Source organism: Sceloporus occidentalis, unplaced genomic scaffold, assembly GCF_023333645.1.
Source record: "Sceloporus occidentalis isolate IW3139 unplaced genomic scaffold, rSceOcc1.0.p SCAF_1, whole genome shotgun sequence".
Lineage (NCBI taxonomy): Eukaryota > Metazoa > Chordata > Lepidosauria > Squamata > Phrynosomatidae > Sceloporus > Sceloporus occidentalis.
Window position 1 is genome coordinate 119834328 of NW_028316981.1, and position 20710 is coordinate 119855037.

At 41.2% G+C, this 20710-nt stretch overlaps 1 protein-coding gene across 10 annotated transcripts in view; it reads right to left on the bottom strand.

Moving 5' to 3' along the window:
- The window catches only part of AKAP8 (A-kinase anchoring protein 8), a 39778-nt gene extending 19993 nt beyond the window's left edge, over positions 1–19785 (bottom strand). For 9 of the 10 annotated variants that reach the window (XR_016281971.1, XR_016281973.1, XM_089533545.1 and 6 more), the window contains exons 1-5: positions 19728–19785; positions 11828–11866; positions 10827–10859; positions 8633–8921; positions 6912–7434 (exon numbers count right to left, since the gene is read on the bottom strand). Coding sequence is in view for 8 of the 10 variants with exons in the window: in XM_089533545.1 (XP_089389671.1) it covers positions 6912–7434; positions 8633–8921; positions 10827–10859; positions 11828–11866; positions 19728–19743 (900 nt within the window). In the remaining 2 variants the exon portion in view is untranslated. The remainder of the gene's footprint in view (positions 1–6911; positions 7435–8632; positions 8922–10826; positions 10860–11827; positions 11867–19727) is intronic. The other variant, XM_089533525.1, reaches the window with a different exon arrangement.
- Positions 19786–20710: the final 925 nt, after the last annotated feature.

Here is a 20710-nt window from a genome sequence, read left to right on the forward strand (position 1 = left end):
GTCCAAATTATATATGAGACCATCTATGGACTTTAATAATAGAGGAAATGACCAGTCATATGTTCTAGAGGAATTTAAAAATATGACAGCCAAGTGGCAAATGGAAATGAGGAAGGAAATGAAAGATTTACAGACTGATGTAAAATCTGAATTGAGAGAGATGAATAAAACTATGGACCAGATTGTAAATGATCTAAAAAAGCTGGACGCAACAATAGAATAAATGGAAGGGAATGTAAAAGATCTGGAAGACAAGACAGATAGACTGACATATGAACAATTAAAAGCACAAGATGAAAGAGATTTAATGGATTAGAAAAAGAGGGAAAGCTCATTGAAATTAAGATGTTCGAAGGAGGAAAAGGATGAGGACTTGTATAAAAAATTATCGTTCTTTTGGAAGAAATTACAGATTTAGACAAAAATCTTATAGAATGGGAGATCGACAGAATTTTCCAAATCTCCTCATCCTGGGCTGCGGGGAAAAAATTGCCACGGGACATCGTAATTCAATTTGGGCATAGAAAACTCCGAGATATGATTCTGCAAAGAGACTTTGAAAAGGAATTAAAAATTGGAGATTGCCAAGTCAAAATTTATAGGGATATTCCCTTGAGACTACGGAGGAAAAGACAAGACTACAGCCTCTAGGTCAGCCAATTAAAAAGATATGGAATTTCTTACAGATGGGAAAAAACAGAGGGAGTATCATTCCGATACAAGGATAGATGGTATAAGATAAACTCCCTAGACAAAGCCAAAGACTTCTGGGTGAGACATAGAAAAGAACTGGAAAAGAATGACCGAGATGACAGAGAACGAGAAAGAAGAAATGAAAGTCCAACACCAGTAGATACAGGAGGAGAGGAAAGTTTTGAAGAAGACCCACAAGGAGCAACTGGGGGAGAGAATTGAAGAAGTGACGATTTAAAGGACATTGAGCTCTGAATTAAAGTTGATACAAATTTGAAAATAAGATATATATAATTATTATAATTTAATTTGAATTGGTGGGAAACTAAAATTAAAATTAAAAATAAAAAACAAAAAAAATTGAAATAATAACTTTAGTTAAAAATTTAAAACAAAAAAATGAATATCATTTCATGGAACGTAAAAGGAATTAATTCGGCACCAAAACAAAGTAAGATTTTTCATTATTTGGAAAAAATTAAATAATGATATAATCTGTTTACAAGAAACAAAAATTAAGAAGGGGGAGGAAAAATATTTGAAAAATGAAAAAATTTGGAGAAGAGTTTGTATATGTTAAATCAACAATTATGGCCAAACAATTATTTTCTGATGATGAAGGACATTTCATAGGAATTGAAATGTTATTACAGGAACATAAAATAATGATTGCTGGAATATATGATCCTACTGAAAATAAGAATAAATTCTATAGGAAGCTGAAAAATGGAATGATGGAATATGAGTATGATAAAATACTGATGATTGGAGACTGGAATGGAGTGGTAGATCCGAAGATGGACAGAAAATCGAGTAAAAGAAAGAGAATGTTGCAGGGAAAACTACCTAAGAGTTTTTTTTATTTAATAGATTTTTTTTTAATTACAAGGTATTTGGAGACTTAAATATGGAGACACCAAAGAATTTACTTTTTATTCACCTAGACACGATTCCTATTCCCACATTGATATGTGTTTTGTCTCTAAATTACTATGTAAAAATGTATTGCATATGAAATCACGAGCAAGACATAAGTCAGATCACAATTCAATAATTGTTAAGGAAAGGGAAATGAAACTAGAAATGACGAAACAAAAAAAAAGGTAGCAATCCAAAATAAAATTAAAATGCTTAAAAAACAATTAGATTTAATATTAACAACAGAAATTAGAAAGAAATTAATTATGGCAAGACAAAAGTATTTTGAACAGGCAAACAAAGCAGACAAATGGTTATCATACAGATTAAGGGAAAAAACAGAAAAATCTAGGATTACACAAATCAAAGGACAAGGAAACAAAATAGTAACTAAACAAAAGGAGATTAAAAAGGTATTTTGTGATTTTTTCAAAAATCTATATAAAGAAAAAAAGTTAATTTAGAGGTCATACAAAATTTTCTAAACAAATGGAATCCTAAAGAAATTCAAGAGGATCATAGGAAAAAATTAAATAAACCGATAAGTAAAGTGGAAATAGAAGAGGCCATAAAAAAGCTCAAAATTAATAAAGTTCCTGGGCCTGATGGTTTTACAACCATTTATTACAAAAAAAAATTGGAACAGATTAGTTCCCCATTGCTAGGGTTGCCATAACCCGGCAGCCCCCGTGCCAATCATGGTTTCGGGGGGCCCCTCCTGGTCCCGGTCCGGTTTGGGCCCCCACCCGTGCCTTGTTCCCGGTTTGGGGGCCCGCTCCAGCCATTGCCGCTGCCGCCAACCCACCTCCTCCTCGTCATCTTTGCGGTGGGCAGCACCAACCCACCTCCTCCTCCGGCTCCGCCTTCCTCCTCCTCCTCGGCAGCAGAAGCGCCGCCGCCACCGCGCCTCCAGTGTGAGGGCTTGCGCATGCGCGGGGCTCCAAAACAGGAGCTCGTCCCTTGCTTTGGCCAGCCAGCCATTGGCCAGCTGGCCAAAGAGGACGGGCTCCTCGGCGCGCGCCGCCCAGGCCTCAGCAGGGGCCAGTGGCAGCGTGCCTGCCTGCCCCGCTTCCATCTGCGCGCCGCGCACCTGCCCTGCTTCCCTCCACGCGCGCCAGCCATCGTGAGGAGGAGAATATTTCAGGCCTAAGGATAAATAAATAGCTAACTAAAACTAACTAACTAAAAATAACTAAAAATATGACAAAAATAGAAGAAAGGAAAATGGCGGAGAGGACAGGCTTCTCTGTTAGTAAAAAAAATAAAATGTCTGGTGATTACATTTACAGGGAAAAATTCAGACTTATTCAAAAATAATTATGAGAAAATTTGGGGGGAAATCAAAAGGACTGGATGAGGGAAAACCGACTCAAGCTGAATCCAGGTAAGACGGAGGTACTTGCTATAGAGGAACCCCGAATCCAGGAATGGAGTTGTGTCAGCCAGTTCTGGATGGGGTCACACTTCCCCTGAAGGAATCTGTTCGCAGCTTGGGGGTGCTCCTTGACTCGTCGCTCCAACTGACAGCTCAGGTGGATGCGACAGTCAAGAGCGCTTGCTATCAGCTTCGTCTGATACGCCAACTGCGCCCCTTCCTGGAGCTGAGGGACCTGGAAACAGTAGTACATGCACTGGTAACCTCTCGACTGGACTTCTGCAATGCGCTCTACTTGGGGCTACCCTTGTGCCAAGTTCAGAAACTTCAGTTGGTACAAAATATGGCAGCCAGATTGATCATGGGAACTTCTAGGAATGACCATATAACACCGGTCTTGAAGTCCCTGCACTGGCTACCTATTAGTTTCCGGGCAAAGTACAAGGTGTTGGTGATTACCTTTAAAGCCCTACATGGCTTGGGCCCAGAGTACTTGAGGGAACGCCTTCTTCCCTATTGTCCGCCCCGCACACTAAGGTCCTCTAGAAGAAATCTACTGCAGCCAAAAAAATCTAGGCTAAAATCAGTCTCTCAGAGGGCCTTTTCTACTACTGCTCCTAAACTATGGAACGACCTGCCAGAGGAGATCCGTCACATTTCCACTCTGACAGCTTTTAAGAAAGCATTCAAGACGGATCTCTTCCAGCAGGCCTTTCCAACTTAGTTACTCTCCCCAGATATAGAGATATTTGTCCCCTCATCTGCCTATCCTTCACCGCCTATCTTTCTGCCAATTTTTAAAAATGTTTTAATGTTTTTATACTGTTACTGTTTAATTCTGTTTTAGTACTGGGAATGGGGGGGATAGGTCTAGGGTTTGATTTTTTTTTACTCTATTGTAATTTGATGTATTTTATTGTTGTAACCCACCTGGATTCTTCGTGACTGGGCGGGCTAGAAATAAATCTTTATTTTATTATTATTATTATTATTATTATTATTATTATTATTATTATTATTAAAAGGTACCTAATGAAATGGAAGGATTTAAAATTATCATTAAACGGGAAAATTGCATCCATAAAAATGAATGTACTCCTGAAATTTCTATATTTATTTCAAACGATCCCCATATATTGAGAAAGTCTTCAATGACTGGCAAAAAGAAATCTCGAGATATATCTGGGCAGGAAGGAAACCAACAATTAAAATAAAAACATTACAGGATATCAAAGAAAGGGGAGGATTTGGATTATCAAATTTAAAATTATATTACAGAGCAGCATGTTTAGTTTGGATTCAAGACTGGATGAATTTGGAAAATACAAATTTATTAAATTTGGAAGGAGAAGGGTTAAGATTCGGATGGCACACTTATTTATGGTTTGAAAAAGAAAAATTAAATGGAGATTTTAACAATCATTTTATTAGGAAACCCTTATTAAAAGTATGGAAGATGTATAAGGAAAGATGTTCACCAAAAACACTGATCTGGATCTCTCCACATGAGGCTATGTATAGCAAAGAAAATTTTATGGAGAATAGATGGAAATTTGGCGATTTAATTAAATATCAGAATGATCAAATTCAAATTCTAACGCAAGAAGAATCGGAAGGAAAAGGATTTAAGGGCCATGGGTTATTATTTTAGACAATTAAGGGAAAAATTAAAAATAGAAATTAAAAAAAATGGAATAGAAAGAAATCTAACAGAATTAGAAAAAATCTTAGTTAATGAAAAATATACAAAATATTATTAAAATGGGAAACAGAGGAAGAATTTATTAAGGAGACCATGATTCAATGGGCAAAAAATATCGGCCATAATATAGATATAGACAAAATGGGAAAAGGTCTGGAAAAGCGCAAGTAAAATTTCATTGGCGCAAAATATAAGAGAAAATATTTTAAAATTGCATCATAGATGGCATTTATTGCCGGCAAAATTATCAAAAATGTATTTAAAAAATGAGCCCAAATTGTTGGAAATGCCAGAATGAAATTGGATCCTTTTATCATCAATGGTGGACCTGTAAAAAAGCTAAAAATTTCTGGAAAATACATGCAGAGATTGAAAAAATGTTGAATGTGAAAATAAAAATGACCCCAGAATTATATTTACTAACTATGATAAGAGAATGATATAAATATGAACAAATCAAAAGATTGTTATTTTACATGATAACAGCTGCAAGGTTAGAATATGCTAGAATGTACAAAAATCCTTCTATTCCAACACTGCAAGACTGGCTCATTAATTATTGGAATTGGCTAATTTAGAAAAACTGACATGTCTTATGAGGATGAATAATAAAGATATCTTTGTACAAAGCTGGGAACAGATGATAAAATGTGTTGGGGATTTAAAGATTGAATATGTTTTAAATAATTTAAAGTAGTTACTGAATCTATAAGAAGATTTTACTATAAGTACAGGTAGTTAAGTGTTAGGATTATGAGACTTAAGTGAAGATGTTTGAATTTATGTAACTAACTGTTAACGGTGACGTTATTTATGAAGCATGAAGATATACCAGAATTGTGGTGGAGAAAGGAAGTTCCTTTTAATTTTTTTTTCTTTTCTTTCCCTCTTTTTCCCTCCTTTCTCTTTTTGTTTTCTTTTTTCTACTTATTTTGTACTTCTGTATTTCTATTAATAAAATGTAATTAAAAAATAAAAAAGTACATAAACCAGTCCTAAACTGGTGTTCATCATCAGTAATGGACTGGATGAGGGCAAATAAATTGAAACTTAATCCAGAGAAGACAGAGGTGTTCCCAGTCAGTCAGAAGGCAGATCAGGGAATAGGGATACAGCCTGTGTTAAATGGGGTTACACGCCTCCTGAAGACACAGGTTTGCAGTTTGGAGGTACTTCTGGATTCAGTGCTGAGCCTGGAAGCCCAAGTATCAGTGGTGACCAGGAGTGCTTTTGCATGTTTAAAACTTGTGCGCCAACTGCATCCATTCCTTGAAATGCCGGATCTTGCCTTGGTGGTCCATGTCTTAGTTACATCCTGTTTGGATTACTGTAATGTGCTCTATTTGGGGTTGTCTTTGAAGAGTGTTCAGAAACTGCATCTGGTGTAAAGAGCTGCATCCAGGCTGTTAACTGGTGCAGGTTACAGAGCCTACACAATGCCCTGGTTGAAACAGCTTCACTGGCTTAAAGTATGTTTCACGGCACAATTCAAAGTGCTGGTTATGACCTATAAAGCCCTATATGGCTCAGGTTGACGGTATTTGGCAGACAGTATCTCCATGTATGAACTGGTCTGGGCTCTGAGATCTTCAGGAGAGGCCCTTTTCTCAGTCTTACCACCATCAGAAGTACAGTTGGTGGGGACACAAGAGAAGGCCTTCTCAGTAGCAGCCCCTGGACTGTGGAACTCCCTGTCCAGGGAGGCAAGAATGGCCCTAAAGTAGTGCTACTCAAAGTGTTGTTCCCAGGACCAGTGCCACTGCCTGAGCCACTTGCTGTTAGTATCTGGCATTTCCAGAAAAAAGAAGAAATAATTGTACCCAATGCACACAAATTTAGTGCTATTCCTTGATAAATTTGGGGGGGGGGGGGTGGGTTGCTGGTCCCACACATCAGAGAACCTGAGAAGTACTGTCATAAGGATCCTGACCATAATGTTATCTTCCACAAAAGCCTGTAACACCATCTCTTCAGGGGAAGGTAATGAACCAAACAATATCCATGCTTCCTCCTCTTCCAAGTAAGCACTTTTCTCACACATTTATTCTCAACCCCAAATGACAGAAAAAAATTTCTCCTATTGTTTCCTGCCTATCATAAGATAAATATAAGCACCTTTCTGTTAACAGCTAAAGCAATCTGTTTCACACACACACACACACACACACACACACGAAATAGGTATAAATGTAACAGATCTTAATGTTATCATGTTAAACTTACTCTGCCATATGATCTGCTGAAGCCATAGGATATGTTCCTGGGAAACCTTCCTACTCCCATTCCTGGTGTTCCCATCATGCCATAATCATAATCCCCATAGTTGCCAAATTCCCCATAGTCACCACAGTCTCCATAATCGCCATAATCTCTATACTCAGGAATGAAGTCTTGAGAAAAGAGCGATGTAGGTCTGTTAGATCCAGATCCTCCCATATTCCTTCCACCCATGTAATTCATCTCATTCCATCGTGTAGAGAGTTGTTCTGTACTTGATGGCATGAAGCGGTCATGACTGAAAGTGTTGGGACGTCCTCGGTTCTGTGCCCTGCCTCTAGCAAAGCTATAGTTGTTTGCTCTATTCTGTGCCTGTTCTTGTGGGTTACCAGCAGCATCGTAGTGACATCCAAAAGAATCATTCCGATCTGATCCAACTTCATTATAGTGATAGTTGATTCTGTACAAATCACGGTCAGGCACCGAGGCTCTAGAGTCATAGGACTCAAAAGACTCAAATCTGAAAGAGCTGTATTATAAGTGAAAAATCCAGTCAGAAATTATAGACAGTTTAGTTGGTAGAACTGACAGAGCTATGAATTCCAATGTTTGAAGTTTATTTATTTACTTTCTATAAAAGAGCTATAATTTATCATTATAATTTAATTTTAATGTACTTTTTAAATATGTTATTAATTGTACTGTTTTTAAAGCTGTGAAGCCGCTTTGAGTCCCAGTCCTGGGAAAAGAGCGGGATATATATATATATATATATATATATATATATAAATATTTTAGTGATGTAGTACATATGTTTTGCATGCAAAAGTTCCCAGTCTTTGGCATTTTCAAATACAGGATCTCAGGAAGCAAGGATGGGAACAACCTGTGCTTGTCAGCCTAGAGAGCTACTGCCATTCAGAACAGACAATATTGGTTTAAAGGACAACATTGGCCACACCCTGTATCAAACATATTTCTATGTATCAAACACCTTTCCATGTTTAATAGATTGGAAATTAGTAAATTAGAAGGAAAATCTTTTAGAAATGTTAGGAAAGCTTCCTTCTTAACTTGTCAGTTGAAAAGGGTACTCTTAAAAGATTTGAAAGTCATATAACATGTCTTCCTAGGAGGGTTCATACTGTGCAAAACAAAGATAGGAAATGATTGGTTCAGCTAAAAGGCTGTATTGGTCATTAGATAAGGAAAAATGCAATATGTAATCTGTTTGAAATCTCATTGATAACTGTTGTCTCAAACAAGATTAAACCACAGATTCTCCCTATGATAACTCATCTTCTTTTGCATGAAAAACATGTCATCAGAAACTAACATACAGTGCACCCTTTCCTTACACGGGGATTCGTTCCGGACTCCCCCCCCCTGCCAATGTAAGGGAAAATACATGTATGGTTAAGCCCCATCAGAGGTAATGGGGTTCGTGCCCGCAGCGCACCCCATTACTCTTCCTGGAGCACCAAGGCTTCTTCCGGCGCAGGCTTCCAACATATGCTGGAAGCTGCGTAAGCCACACCCGTGTATAATGCGGATGCACTATATAGATATGTGAACCATATGGACTGTATTTTGAGCCACTACATACTTAAAGTATGTAAATAAATAAAGAATTAATACAATCCTAAAAGTTCTTGTACTTTAAGAATTTAAGTTATCAGAAAAACAAACATGGATATTTTCTTTTTTAGAGATAAAGAAAAACTTACCTTCCCTGATCTTCCAAGCCTTCTCCAGCACTGCCACTGCCTTCCTTTGACAGCATATCCAGACGCTGGTTTATTTTTGCTATAATGGAGTCATTGTTTTCTGTGCCCACTATCCCAGTATTGTAATTTACAACTGGCATACCAGTGCTCATGTCGGTACTCATTGTCATATTATTAGCTTTAGAAGCATCCCATGTAGTTGTGGCAATAGCACCAGCATCATAGTTGTACGTGGCAGCAGTAGCAGAACTGTTGGCTTGGGCACTGTAATAATCATAGCCTTCATATCCTGGCAAAAAAGGAAAGGCAAGATGGATACAGTGAACAAACCTGAAAGATGAAGTGGATTTCTCAAACCTTCATCTAATTCTATGTAAACTACAACCAAATTAAATTTATACATAATTTATGCAAAAACAGTTGCCAGACACAAATATTTATTAGATTACCAGCATCCACTGACATAACACAGTAAATAGGTATTGCTTTAATGATGTGCCCAACAATACAAGTGGTGGAGAGTTTAAGTTGTTTCATTATTATTGTTTCAGTTTTCCTATATAAAAGTACATTTAACCCATCCTGAGCTCCCTGAAAAGAGGGAAGACTAAAATTATAAATAACATCTACACCACACATTATACTGTATATTACAAATGAAGCCATTATCCAGAGGAAGAGAAGGGCAGGCCAGCTCCATCAGGCCTTGCCTGAAAAGAAGGCCCTCCCTCCATCATTCCATCCATCATTCAAAGGGAGAGAAGGGCAGGCCAGCTCCATCTGGCCTAATCCGAGTAAGAAGGGCCCTCCCTCCTGTCCATATGTCCAAGGGAGAGAAGATCTGCTGGACTTTCCCCCTTCCCCACTGCCATTCCCTTCTCCTTTTGTGTCTTGTCTCTTTAGATTGTAAGCCTGAAAGCAGGTAAATGTCTAATTAACAATTTGTAAGCCGCTCTGATAGCCTTTTGGCTGAAGAGTGGGGTATAAATAGTAATTATTATTATTATTATTAAAATGTTTCTACCTATCTCTGATTAACACATCTTACCCACGGCTATGGGTGAGTGCACTGTTTGTGATTGGTGGAGGCATTTCTCCTTCTGTGAGGGAAGTTATTCAACAGTCAGGGTAGTGTTACCGTATGTGCAGGAGAACCCGATGAACTACGTCTCTCTACATCTCATCTGCCCTCTCAGTTCAGCCTTTTTCATCCCTGTGACCTTTGCTCCTGCTACCATATTTTCCTCCACCAGCCATGTAATTTTCCACCAACTGTTCAAGTGTTGTTTTATCTGTCCCCTTCTCCAGCTGAGTTACGGCTACATTAAGATCTTGGGTTTCTCCACTGATTTCTATGGAGACATCTCACTTCTATTCTTGAGAACATGTAAAAGCAGATGTTCAGTTTCACCCAAGAAATTATTTATCCATATCATGGTGGCATTCTCTATCATTTTTATATCTCTGTGCTTTTCTCTCTTTTACTGCGTTCTCTCTCCTCTTTTCTCTACCTCCTGGATGAAGAGGAAATAGAAAGGCAGGAATTTAGCAAAAGAGAACAAAGGAAGAGACATATAAACCATCCACTCTCCCATTTACCAGTTATGAACTTCTTGCCTTCTTTCGCTTACCCACTCCTGCCCACCTGCCAACAGACCAGCAGTACTTCAAAGCATTCCAGGCTTCCACAACAACATCTACTCTTACTCAACTACTTCAATTTCACTCTCCTATGGTTTTCTTCAACTGACTATGTTCTGTGGCTACTGAGCATGCAAAGTCCTTATTAGGCCTCTGGTGGGAGTGCTCCCCTTACCTTTGAATTTTAAAAAAAGTGTTTCCACAACCTCTGAATTCCACCAATGAAGCTGATACTTCCTCTATTGCTCAGTGACTTAACTTGTCCACAGACCTGTAAACATACTGGGATAATAATGAAGCTGCCTTATACTGAGCCAGACCTTGCATCCATCGCATCCCTGATATTCCCATGCGGTTGCCCCCTTAAGTATTAAACTGGCTAACCGTACTTTGCTTCTGAATTCAGATACGATTGGTTCTGTTCAAGATGGCAGAGGGACCAATGCCTCTGTCAATTAATCTTTCATTTACAAAAATACTGGGGAAATATTCAACAGAGTATTGCAGAATAAAAGCAAGACTTTTTAGGAACAAACACAGTGAAAAGACATACCTTGCCAACTTGTTGGGTTTGCAGCATATGCACCTTAGCAAGACATAAAGAGATAAATGTTTAGCACTTCATTACACACATCTGTCAAGGTAATATAACTATATAATATAAAGCTGAAGTTAATCATCTTGATGTTCATAAGGGAAAGACACATACATGTTATATAATTTGTATCAGACCAATTATACTGTCTCCAAATTAATTAGAGTTTATATAATTATCATACACATTAATACACAGTTAACACAACAGAGCACAGGCAACATGTTAAGAAGACTGAACTGCAGTTACCAAGAAATAATTAAAACTTCTTTTAAAAAACCACTATGATTTCTTCAGATTTTTATCTTCTATCTTTAATTATATATAATATATTTAATATATATATAACCTTACAAGAGGCAAAAGCTACAGATGCTATAGGCAGATATTAAATATGTGTGTGTGTGTGTGCCTTCAAGCCTCCTGTCAACTTATGGCAACCTCCACAAATTTCACAGGGTTTATTTAGGCAATGAAGGCTCAGAGGTGGTTTTGTCAATTCCTTTCTCTGAAATATAACATATAGCACCTTGGATACATTGGAAGTCTCCAATCCAAGTAATAGTCATAGCCAACTCTGCTTAGCTTCCAAGATCTGATGAAATCTGGTGCCTTTGGGGTATTTAGGCCCAGATATTAAATACTATTAAATACTAAATTCTAAATCCAACTTTCATCCTTACTGGGTAAGCCCACTGAATCAACTACTCGAAAGTAAGTCAACACTTAAAAGTCCTGTTTTTTGTGGGTTTAGCTGGGACTGGTGACTGCATTTAAGCCAAGAGTCAAAAAGAAAAAATGATCTCAACTATTGTTCAAAAAGTAAAGTTGAACTGCAGTTCAGCACAATTCTGGGGGCAAAATGTTATTTGTGATTTAGGCTTAATGTTGGCATTTTATTTTTAAAACTATTAAATGTTTATTTTTCTTATTTTTGCTTAAGAGAGATCATGACATACCTTGAGTACTGGAGGTATCAGTACCCCAAGAACCATAACCTGTAAGACAAATATTTAATGGGTCATTAGCTCAAGTAAACATTCCACTGCTCACTTAGCTTTGACCTTTATATCCCCTTTCCCCAATATCTCCTTTTTATCCCCTTTCTCAATACGAAATAGATGGGATTTTTTCCTCAAGTTACAGCTCCTGTAACTACATCTGAAGTATACAATATCTTAACCCACTTAGAACAACGGTAGGGAACAAATCCTGCCCAATATGGTCAAAAGGAATGCATTGTGAAGTTCCAGTCAAAGTTTTGAAGGGTCAGAGAATAAGACTTACAAATCTCAGCAGCAAAGAAACCTCTGTAACCCCCTCTCCCAAAACCCTAGTTGTCCAGTTATCTATGTAATTTTTGGGAGGAAGAAGTCCCTTCTGCAGAGATGCTAGCTCTTACAGATGCATTCACTCATTTATTGAATCTTATAAGGGCATCTAGTCAAGCATGTCTTATATCTGAATGTCAAGACTACATTCTTTTACATAATTCTCTTCAAAAAATATCCCATGAGTGACTGACCAGCACAATCCTATGTATCATTGGAGGGATACAGAGTGACAGAAAGAAGCAGTGAGACACTGCCCCTTTCTGCCCTGGATGGAGACCACACCAACCAAATTTATTTATTTAGGTATTTATATCCCGCCCTTCAGCCCTAATGGCTCTCAGGGCGGCTTACAATATTATTTTTAATCAGACAGTCCCTGCCCTCAGGCTTACAATCTAAAAGACACGAAACAAAAGGAGAAGGGAATGATGGAGGGAAAGGGGATGAGGTCCAGTGGTTCTTCTCTCCCTCTGAGGCCTGGACCAAGGCAGATGGATTGGAGGGAGGGCTCTTCCTTCTTCCAGGCTAGCACTGATGGAACTGCACTTGCCTGGCGAACTCCCTCTCAGGCCGGCAGATGGCAGTTGTGGAGAGTGGAGTCTCCTTCCTCTCAGGCTTAGTCCTGATGGAACTGGACTTGCCTGGCGAACTCCCTCTCAGGCCAGCAGATGGCAGTTGTGGAGGGCGGAGTCTCCTTCCTCTCAGGCTTAGTCCTGATGGAGCTGGACTTGCCTGGGGAACTCCCTCTCAGGCCGGCAGATGGCAGTTGTGGAGGGTGGAGTCTCCTTCCTCTCAGGCTTAGTCCTGATGGAGCTGGACTTGCCTGGCCAACTCCCTCTCGGGCCGGCAGATGGCAGTTGTGTAGAGTGGAGTCTCCTTCCTTCAGGCTTAGTCCTGATGTCGCTGGACTTGCCTGGCCAACTCCCTTCAGGCCGGCAGATGGCAGTTGTGGAGGGCGGAGTCTCCTACCTTCAGGCTTAGTCCTGATGGAGCTGGACTTGCCTGGCCAACTCCCTTCAGGCCGGCAGATGGCAGTTGTGGAGGGCGGAGTCTCCTTCCTTCAGGCTTAGTCCTGATGGAGCTGGACTTGCCTGGCGAACTCCCTCTCAGGCCGGCAGATGGCAGTTGTGGAGGGCGGAGTCTCCTTCCTTCAGGCTTAGTCCTGATGGAACTGGACTTGCCTGGCCAACTCCCTCTCGGGCCGGCAGATGGCAGTTGTGGAGGGCGGAGTCTCCTTCCTTCAGGCTTAGTCGTGATGGAGCTGGACTTGCCTGGCGAACTCCCTCTCAGGCCGGCAGATGGCAGTTGTGGAGGGCGGAGTCTCCTTCCTTCAGGCTTAGTCTGAATGGCATGGCCTCCAGGAGGCCTAAAAAGAACCTGCTTCTGGCAGGTTCTTTTTACACTCTGTGCAGGGTGCCATTGGTGCACTTGTGCATGATCATGATGTTTGCATGGTGTGATGCTGTTTGGGTGCTGCGCAGCACGCACGTCATCATTACGCACCCCAATGTGGCAAGATAGTGCCCATGCGCCGACAGTAGGGCTGGGCGCACCAGTCTGTACCAGGCAAGCCCACTCTATTTGGTGGGCTTTACTTTTATGTAAGGGTAAACATTTCCAATATTAATTTTACAACTGAATTCTCCAGTCACCAGTGCCTTTTGAATTTTTCTTTGCAGCTTCTCTAGGGCACAGGCAGGGAATATGTGGCCCTACAGATGATGTTGGACTTCAGTTCTCAGCTGTTCTAGCCAGCATAGCCAATGGGGATGAATGCTAGACTGTCCAGCATCTGTAGGGTTGCAATATTACAACCTCCAGTGTGGGGCATCAATTTTTGTCAGAGGAAAGATGACTGTAATGAGATGTTACTACGTATATATGTATGTACAGTGATAGATCAAAAAGCAGTAACTGAGGCCAATGTAAGTAAGCAAGTAAGCAGTCAGTCAGTCAGTTGGTGCGTAGTGGCTCGCAAAGTAATTTAGGGCCATTTAAAAGAAAACATTTTAAGGGAAAGCAATTTTTAAAATTTAAAAAAAATTGTATCAAGAGATGTAGAATTACAAACTGAATTCTAATGAATGAAAAGCAAATTATTCACCCTCAATTAACTCCAGTCTATATCAGTCTATAAAACTACTGGGCATCTGTGTTCCTTCCAAGAAAAGTCTCTTCATTCATTTTAATTACCGAAAATAATAATGTCTCTTGTCAATAGTGAACATTAACATGTTCAGTAACCATATATTTCTAATGCTACACAAAAACACATCAGCTGAGATGTATGGAAACATGGGCTAGATTCCTCCAGGTTCAGAGGCCACATCACACATGATGAAATGGCATAGCTTGAAGAACCTAGTCTCCCTTGTTGTTATTGCTGCTGTGTGCCTTCAAGTCATTTCCAACTTTTGGCATCTCTAAGGCAAATCTATGATGGGATTTTCTTGGCAAGATTTCACAGAATCATAGAGCTGGAAGAGACCACAAGGGCCAGTCAGTCCAACCCCCCTGCCATGCAGGAAATTTGTTCTGAGGAGGTTTACCATTTGCCTTCCCATGAGGCTGAGAGAGTGTGACTTGCACAAGGTCACCCAGTGGGTTTCATGGCTGAGCTGGGAATCAAACCCAGGATCTCACAATAAAGACAGGGATACAAGTATTTTAACAATAATACCACCACCACCAACAACAACAACAACAGAGATTATGAATTCCCAGCATGACACAGAAGCAATAATTTTAGCTGCTATATTTCTCACAAAAACATACTCCATTTCTAAACATAATTACTAAGCAACACAACAGATATACACAATATCAATAAACTGTGCTGTTTCGAAGATGTAATTAACTTTTTACAGAAACATAGCCATGTTAGTCTGGAATATCAATGTGAAAAGGAATCTTGCAGTACCTTTGAGACAAACTGTGTGAAAGAAGTTGTAGCATGAGCTCCCATAGATTTGGTCTTCTTTCTCAAATGCATGCAAATCTACGAAAGCGCATGCTACAACGTCTTTTGCAGTTAGTCTCAAAGGTGTTGAAAGATTCTTTTGCATACTTTTAAAATACTATTACACTAGCTTTCCCATGTTCTATCAAGGCAAATTGCAACTCTTGCTTCCATTTCAACTGTGAATTTGCTGTCTTTGAGATTTTATATAGTATGTAATGTTAAAACACTTTTGATGTTGCACAGTGTGTGAGGCAACACGTCAACGTTTGGCACCAGATTTTCCATCTTTGTGACTGTAGTCATTCAGCTTGTGAGCTGGAGAAACACATCTCCCTTTCTCAGTGAGCAAAGAGACACTGTAAATGTCTCTCAGAGGAGGCTTTTATTCTTAGAAGACGTTCCACTGTGTACAACAATATATACATCGACACCATCCACAGTAGTTAACAACCTACTCTGGGGCACAATGCTCCACTACTCTACACTACTCCGTGAGGCCCACTAGGCCTTGCCTCTCCCTCTGGTCTCACAAAGGATCCAGCCTCCCTCCTGAGGGACTTCTCAGACTGGCAGCATCCTACAGTCCTTTACAGCACTTGTTGACTATCTTTTTGATGTCATTTTCTGTTTAAATGCCTAATCATTATGGCTCACAGTAACTCTTTTATGCCTGGTTACTATTAAAACCCACATTGTACATTTTCCTTGTGACTCTATATCCCAACATATAAGTTAACAGACTGGAACTTTTGGCTTTGTTTACTAACACAGGTCAAATAAATATGACAAAAAGAAATCCCAGTAACGCTGGAGCACTGGTAAGTTTTCAGAAAACAATATAAATCAAGATTTCCTCTTGGGCCCTTATTCTTCTACCAAATGAAAATGTATCACTCAGGTACTTGCAATTATTGTTATTCATGCTTTGTATTTATATGCAATAAATATAAAATGTGATGTGAAATCCGATTATCGGAAATGGCACTTGATATCATAAACATCATAGGCACCATACAGCACTCTCATTTAGCTGCCCCAGATAGTATTATTATCAGAGTACATAGACTGTTTTTTTTAAATTGAAACTTAAGTTTCACTTATTAGAGTAAGATTCAAAATGGCAACTCTGAAGGGTTTCAATAGAATTACAATTAAAGAACAGGAGCATGGTCTAGGAATTAATGTTCAGTACCAGATTTGAAAGCTAGCATGATGTAGTGGTTTGAGTATTGGATTTTGACTCTGGAGATCAGGGGTCCAAAACACACTGCACAAATAAACCAGTTTGAAGCCACTTTAACTGCCTGGCTCAATGCCAGAGAATTCTAGGAACTGTAGTTTTGTGAGACATTTAGCCTTCTGTCAGAGCTTTGCGGCCAAAAATAAACTACAATTCCCAGGATTCCCTAGCACTGAGCCAGGGCAGTTAAAGTGGCTTCCAAGTGGATTATTTCTGATGTTTTGGACTGGGTTTCGCTCCTTGCTCAGTCATGGAAATCTGCTGGGTGACCTTGGGTGAGTCACACACTCTCAGCATTGATAACTCTGTGACAGGATTGCCTTAGGCCAGCCCTAGGTCAGAAATGACTTGGAGGCACATAACAAAAAACAGATTTGAGCTCACAAGGATTCATACACAGATTCCCCCAAAGCTTTCTCCATCAGGAGAGTCTAAATAGCTTTAGCTAAATAGTGAAATAGAATCCACTGTAAATCAACCCAGATTTACTAGTAACTCCCAAACTACCTTTTATGTATCCCTGCATTATATCCTATGGAGAAAAACAGTTACTTTTATCTCATACAGGGCTATTATGTCACAAAGGTATCAGAACAGAAAGAGCATGTGTCCAACTAGCAACTTTTTAAAACACAAATCTGGGCTAGACAACTGTGGCTATTCAAATGTTTTTGCCGACAGTCTGTGCCAGCGTTGCCAATAATGAGGGACTATGGGACTGAATAAACATGTGAATAGTCAGTCTCTTGCCCCTGATTTAAATCCTTTTCAGTTGGGAGACACACACACACACACAAAACCATTAAAAATCTTCTAGTATTCTATGCACACCAGCCTTCAAATCCAATGTCCACCACATGGATTTCATAGGATTTTCTTAGGCAAGGAACACCCAGAGGGGATTTTTGCCAATTGCTTCCTCTGAAATATAGCCTACAGCACCTGGTATTCCTTGGTGGTCTCCCATCCAAATACTAACCAGGGATGACCCTGCGTAGCTTCCACAATCAGGTAGGCTCTGGTGGGGAGGAGGGAGGATATGTTGTAATAGAAATGTCCTTAAAATATAATGGCAAACTGATAGGCACAAGTCTCTAACCTCAAGTCCTGAGTCGAGTCTCAAGTCCTTGCAAGATTTCCAGATCTAATCATATGTATATAAATGTGGAATTATGTGTATATGTATGCGTGTTTGTACACATCATACACATCTCCTGTACTACAAATGTGTGTGTGTGCATGCCTTCAGGTTGGCTGTCAACTTATGACAACTCGTGAATTTTATAGGGCAGGCCTGCACAGGCCTGGGGGCTGCATGTGGCCCTCCAAAGGATTTTGGGTGGCCCACAAGGATGTGGAATGATTTCAAGGCATGTGTGCTGCTCGGTCGGCCTCCTACTGAGGAAAAGGCCATGTGGAGGAGGACAGGCAAACACTTGCCCTGCAAGGCTCCTCTGCTGCTCAGCTTTCTCCTGAGAAGGCCAGGTAGCAGAGGAAGGGGCAAATACTTACCCCTCATGGCTTCTATGAGGAGAGGGCCGGGCAGAGGAGGATGGAATTAATATTAATTAATTAATTTTTAATTAAAACCGATTTGTGGCCCAAAGAAGTTCAACCTATTTTAATTTTGGCCCCCACCTACTGTCCGTCAGGCAAGAGATAGTCAGAGGTGGTTTTACCAGTTCTTTCCTATGAAATATAACCCATAGCACCTGGGACACATTGGCGGTCTCCCATCCAAGCACTAACCAGGGCTGGTCCTGCTTATCTTCCAACATCAGTTGAGATCTGATGCCTTAAGGGTATATTCTCACCCTCCTTCACAATTCTCTTCAGTGAAGGCAGTTAACAGTCTGAGGAGATCTTCTTGCTATCTGAGACTCTGGGCACGTTGTGTGTATGTGCTTTTAAAGGCCCAAACACACTGCAGAAATAACCCATCTTGAGACCACTTTAACCGCCCTGGCTCAGTCCTAGGGAATCCTGGGAATTGTAGTTTATTGTGGCACCAGAGAAGGCTAAATGTCTCACAAAACTACAGTTCCCAGAATTGCTTAGCATTGAGCCAGGACAGTTAAAGTGGTCTCCAACTGGATTATTTCTGCAGTATGTCTTGGACCTCAGTCACTTGCCAGCTTATGGTGACCCCATGAATTGCATTTCCTTAGGCAAGAAATACTGAGAGGTGGTTTTACCAGTTCTTCCCTCTTAAATAACGAGCCTACAGATTTCACTGGTGGTCTCTCATCGAAGTCCTAACCAGGGCCGACCCTGCTTAGTTTCCAAGAGGAGACAGGATCTGGTGCCTTTAGAGCAGTGGCTCACAACCTTTGGCCCTCCAGATGTTTTGGACTTCAATTCCCAGAAGCCCCGGCCAGTATGCGCATTGTTCAGGAATTCTGGGAGTTGTAGTCTCCAAACAATCTAGAGGCCCGCTGCTTTAGGGTATTTGGGCCGGATAAGAAGCAGGGGCAGAAACGGCGTCGGCAGCCGCAAAGACACCGCTTCCCTCTTCACCCGGGGCTAAGCGAGGAGGAGGCGGAGGACTGAGGCAGAAGAGGGCCCAGAGAGGCCGAGGCCCCCGAAGAGGAGGTTTGGGGCTGGGGAACGGGGACCAGGGGTCTCCCCCACAAAACGGAGGGCGTCACCAAGTAAAAGGCAACCCTTCTTAGACGATTGCCACACTACACTCTTAGAATGCTGCTATTCCCCTTTTCCTGCTCCGGCTGCCTCCTGGGGCATTCTGGGGTTTGTAGTTCAATGAGGCCTAAGTTGCATTGTGGGACATGCAGTTTAAGGAGGGGGCCTTTAAAATTCTCAGCCAGAGAGCTCCTAGGCCTCAATGAACTCCAAGACCCAGAATGCATCAGGAGGCAGCCGGAGCTGGAGAAGGGGAATAGCCGCACTCTAAGAGTGTAGGAGTGCGGGAACGTGGTTAATCATGCCCCAAATGAAAAGCATTTTGAGACTCCTCCTGGAGCGGAGCTTGGAAGCGGCGGGGATCGTCCTGGGCAAGAAAGGCCCCTGCTCGACCCGCCTGAGGGTCCCCCTGGGCGCCATTTTGTGTCGTAGGAGGAGATAGGCCCTCCCCGCAAATCCCGCCCTCCTCGCCTCACACAGAGATGGTGGTGGAGGACTCGGTCTCGCGCGGCAACCAGCCCTCCAATCACAAAGCGGAACTCGCTGACGGACAACCGCACTGTCCAATCAGCGTCCTCGATGCCTCACGGCCAGCCAGCAAAATACAGTCGGGCCCAGCGCCGTTCTTTCTGCTCAGGGGCCCCGTCCCTCGCCTCCCCGCTCCCTCCTTAACGGACGCTCACCGTAGCCCTGATCCATAGCTTCCCCGCGTCGCCTCGACCGAGACCCTGACGGCGCCAGCGTCTCAGGCCGGCGCTGATTGGCTCATGCGGAGACAGCCCCTGAGCTTCTATTGGCCGTCGCGCCAAAGTCCCACCCCTCTACGTCTCCACACATGATCCCGCCTCAAGCTAGCAAGGCGCTTTAATTAACCTAGGCTGCCATCTACGCCGCAGAAATAATGTGATATGACTCCGCTTTAAACAGCCACGGCTCAAAACTAGGGGATTCTGGGAATTGTAGTCCTGTGAGGCACGTATTTAAGTGGATGGTTTTAATGTTAAATGTGTTTAATTGATGTTTTAGGGGAGGGAGGGAGGGAGGGAATAATTGGGATTATTGTTCTATTGGATGGATGTTTATTGTAAGACGCCTTGATCCTGATGGACAGGCGGGGTAAAAATAACGTTTTTATTATTACTCTTGACAGGGAGCTCTGGTGCCTCAATAAATTACAGTTCCCAGGATTCCACAGCATGGAGCCATGGCAGTTAAAAGCGATGCCAGCCTGGATTATCTCAGCAGTGTGGATACAGCCAGGGTGACCAAAAGTCCCAATGCCAAGGAAAACAAGGCACCACAAAATGTAGTAGGGCAATCAAGAGAAGTGTAGGGCATCCCTTTCCCCACTGCCATGTCTTGTTCAGATTGTAAGGCTTGAGGGCAAGGAACTATGTCATTAATCATGTGAAGTCAAAGGCCTTCAGGGCTGGCGTCCACAGTTTTTTGTGGGCGATGAGGCCATGCTCTAGAAGAGTTTATACCTTTTTAAATTGTTTTATTGAGTATATACAAACATATAACATAAATTGTATCACAAACAAAAACAGCCAACCATTTACAGCAGTTACATATAGAAAACAAAATTTCATTGCAAAACTGTATTCTGATTGACCATCTTCAGTTTCTTAATCTTTTATTTTCCGATAAGACTTCCTTTTCGTCT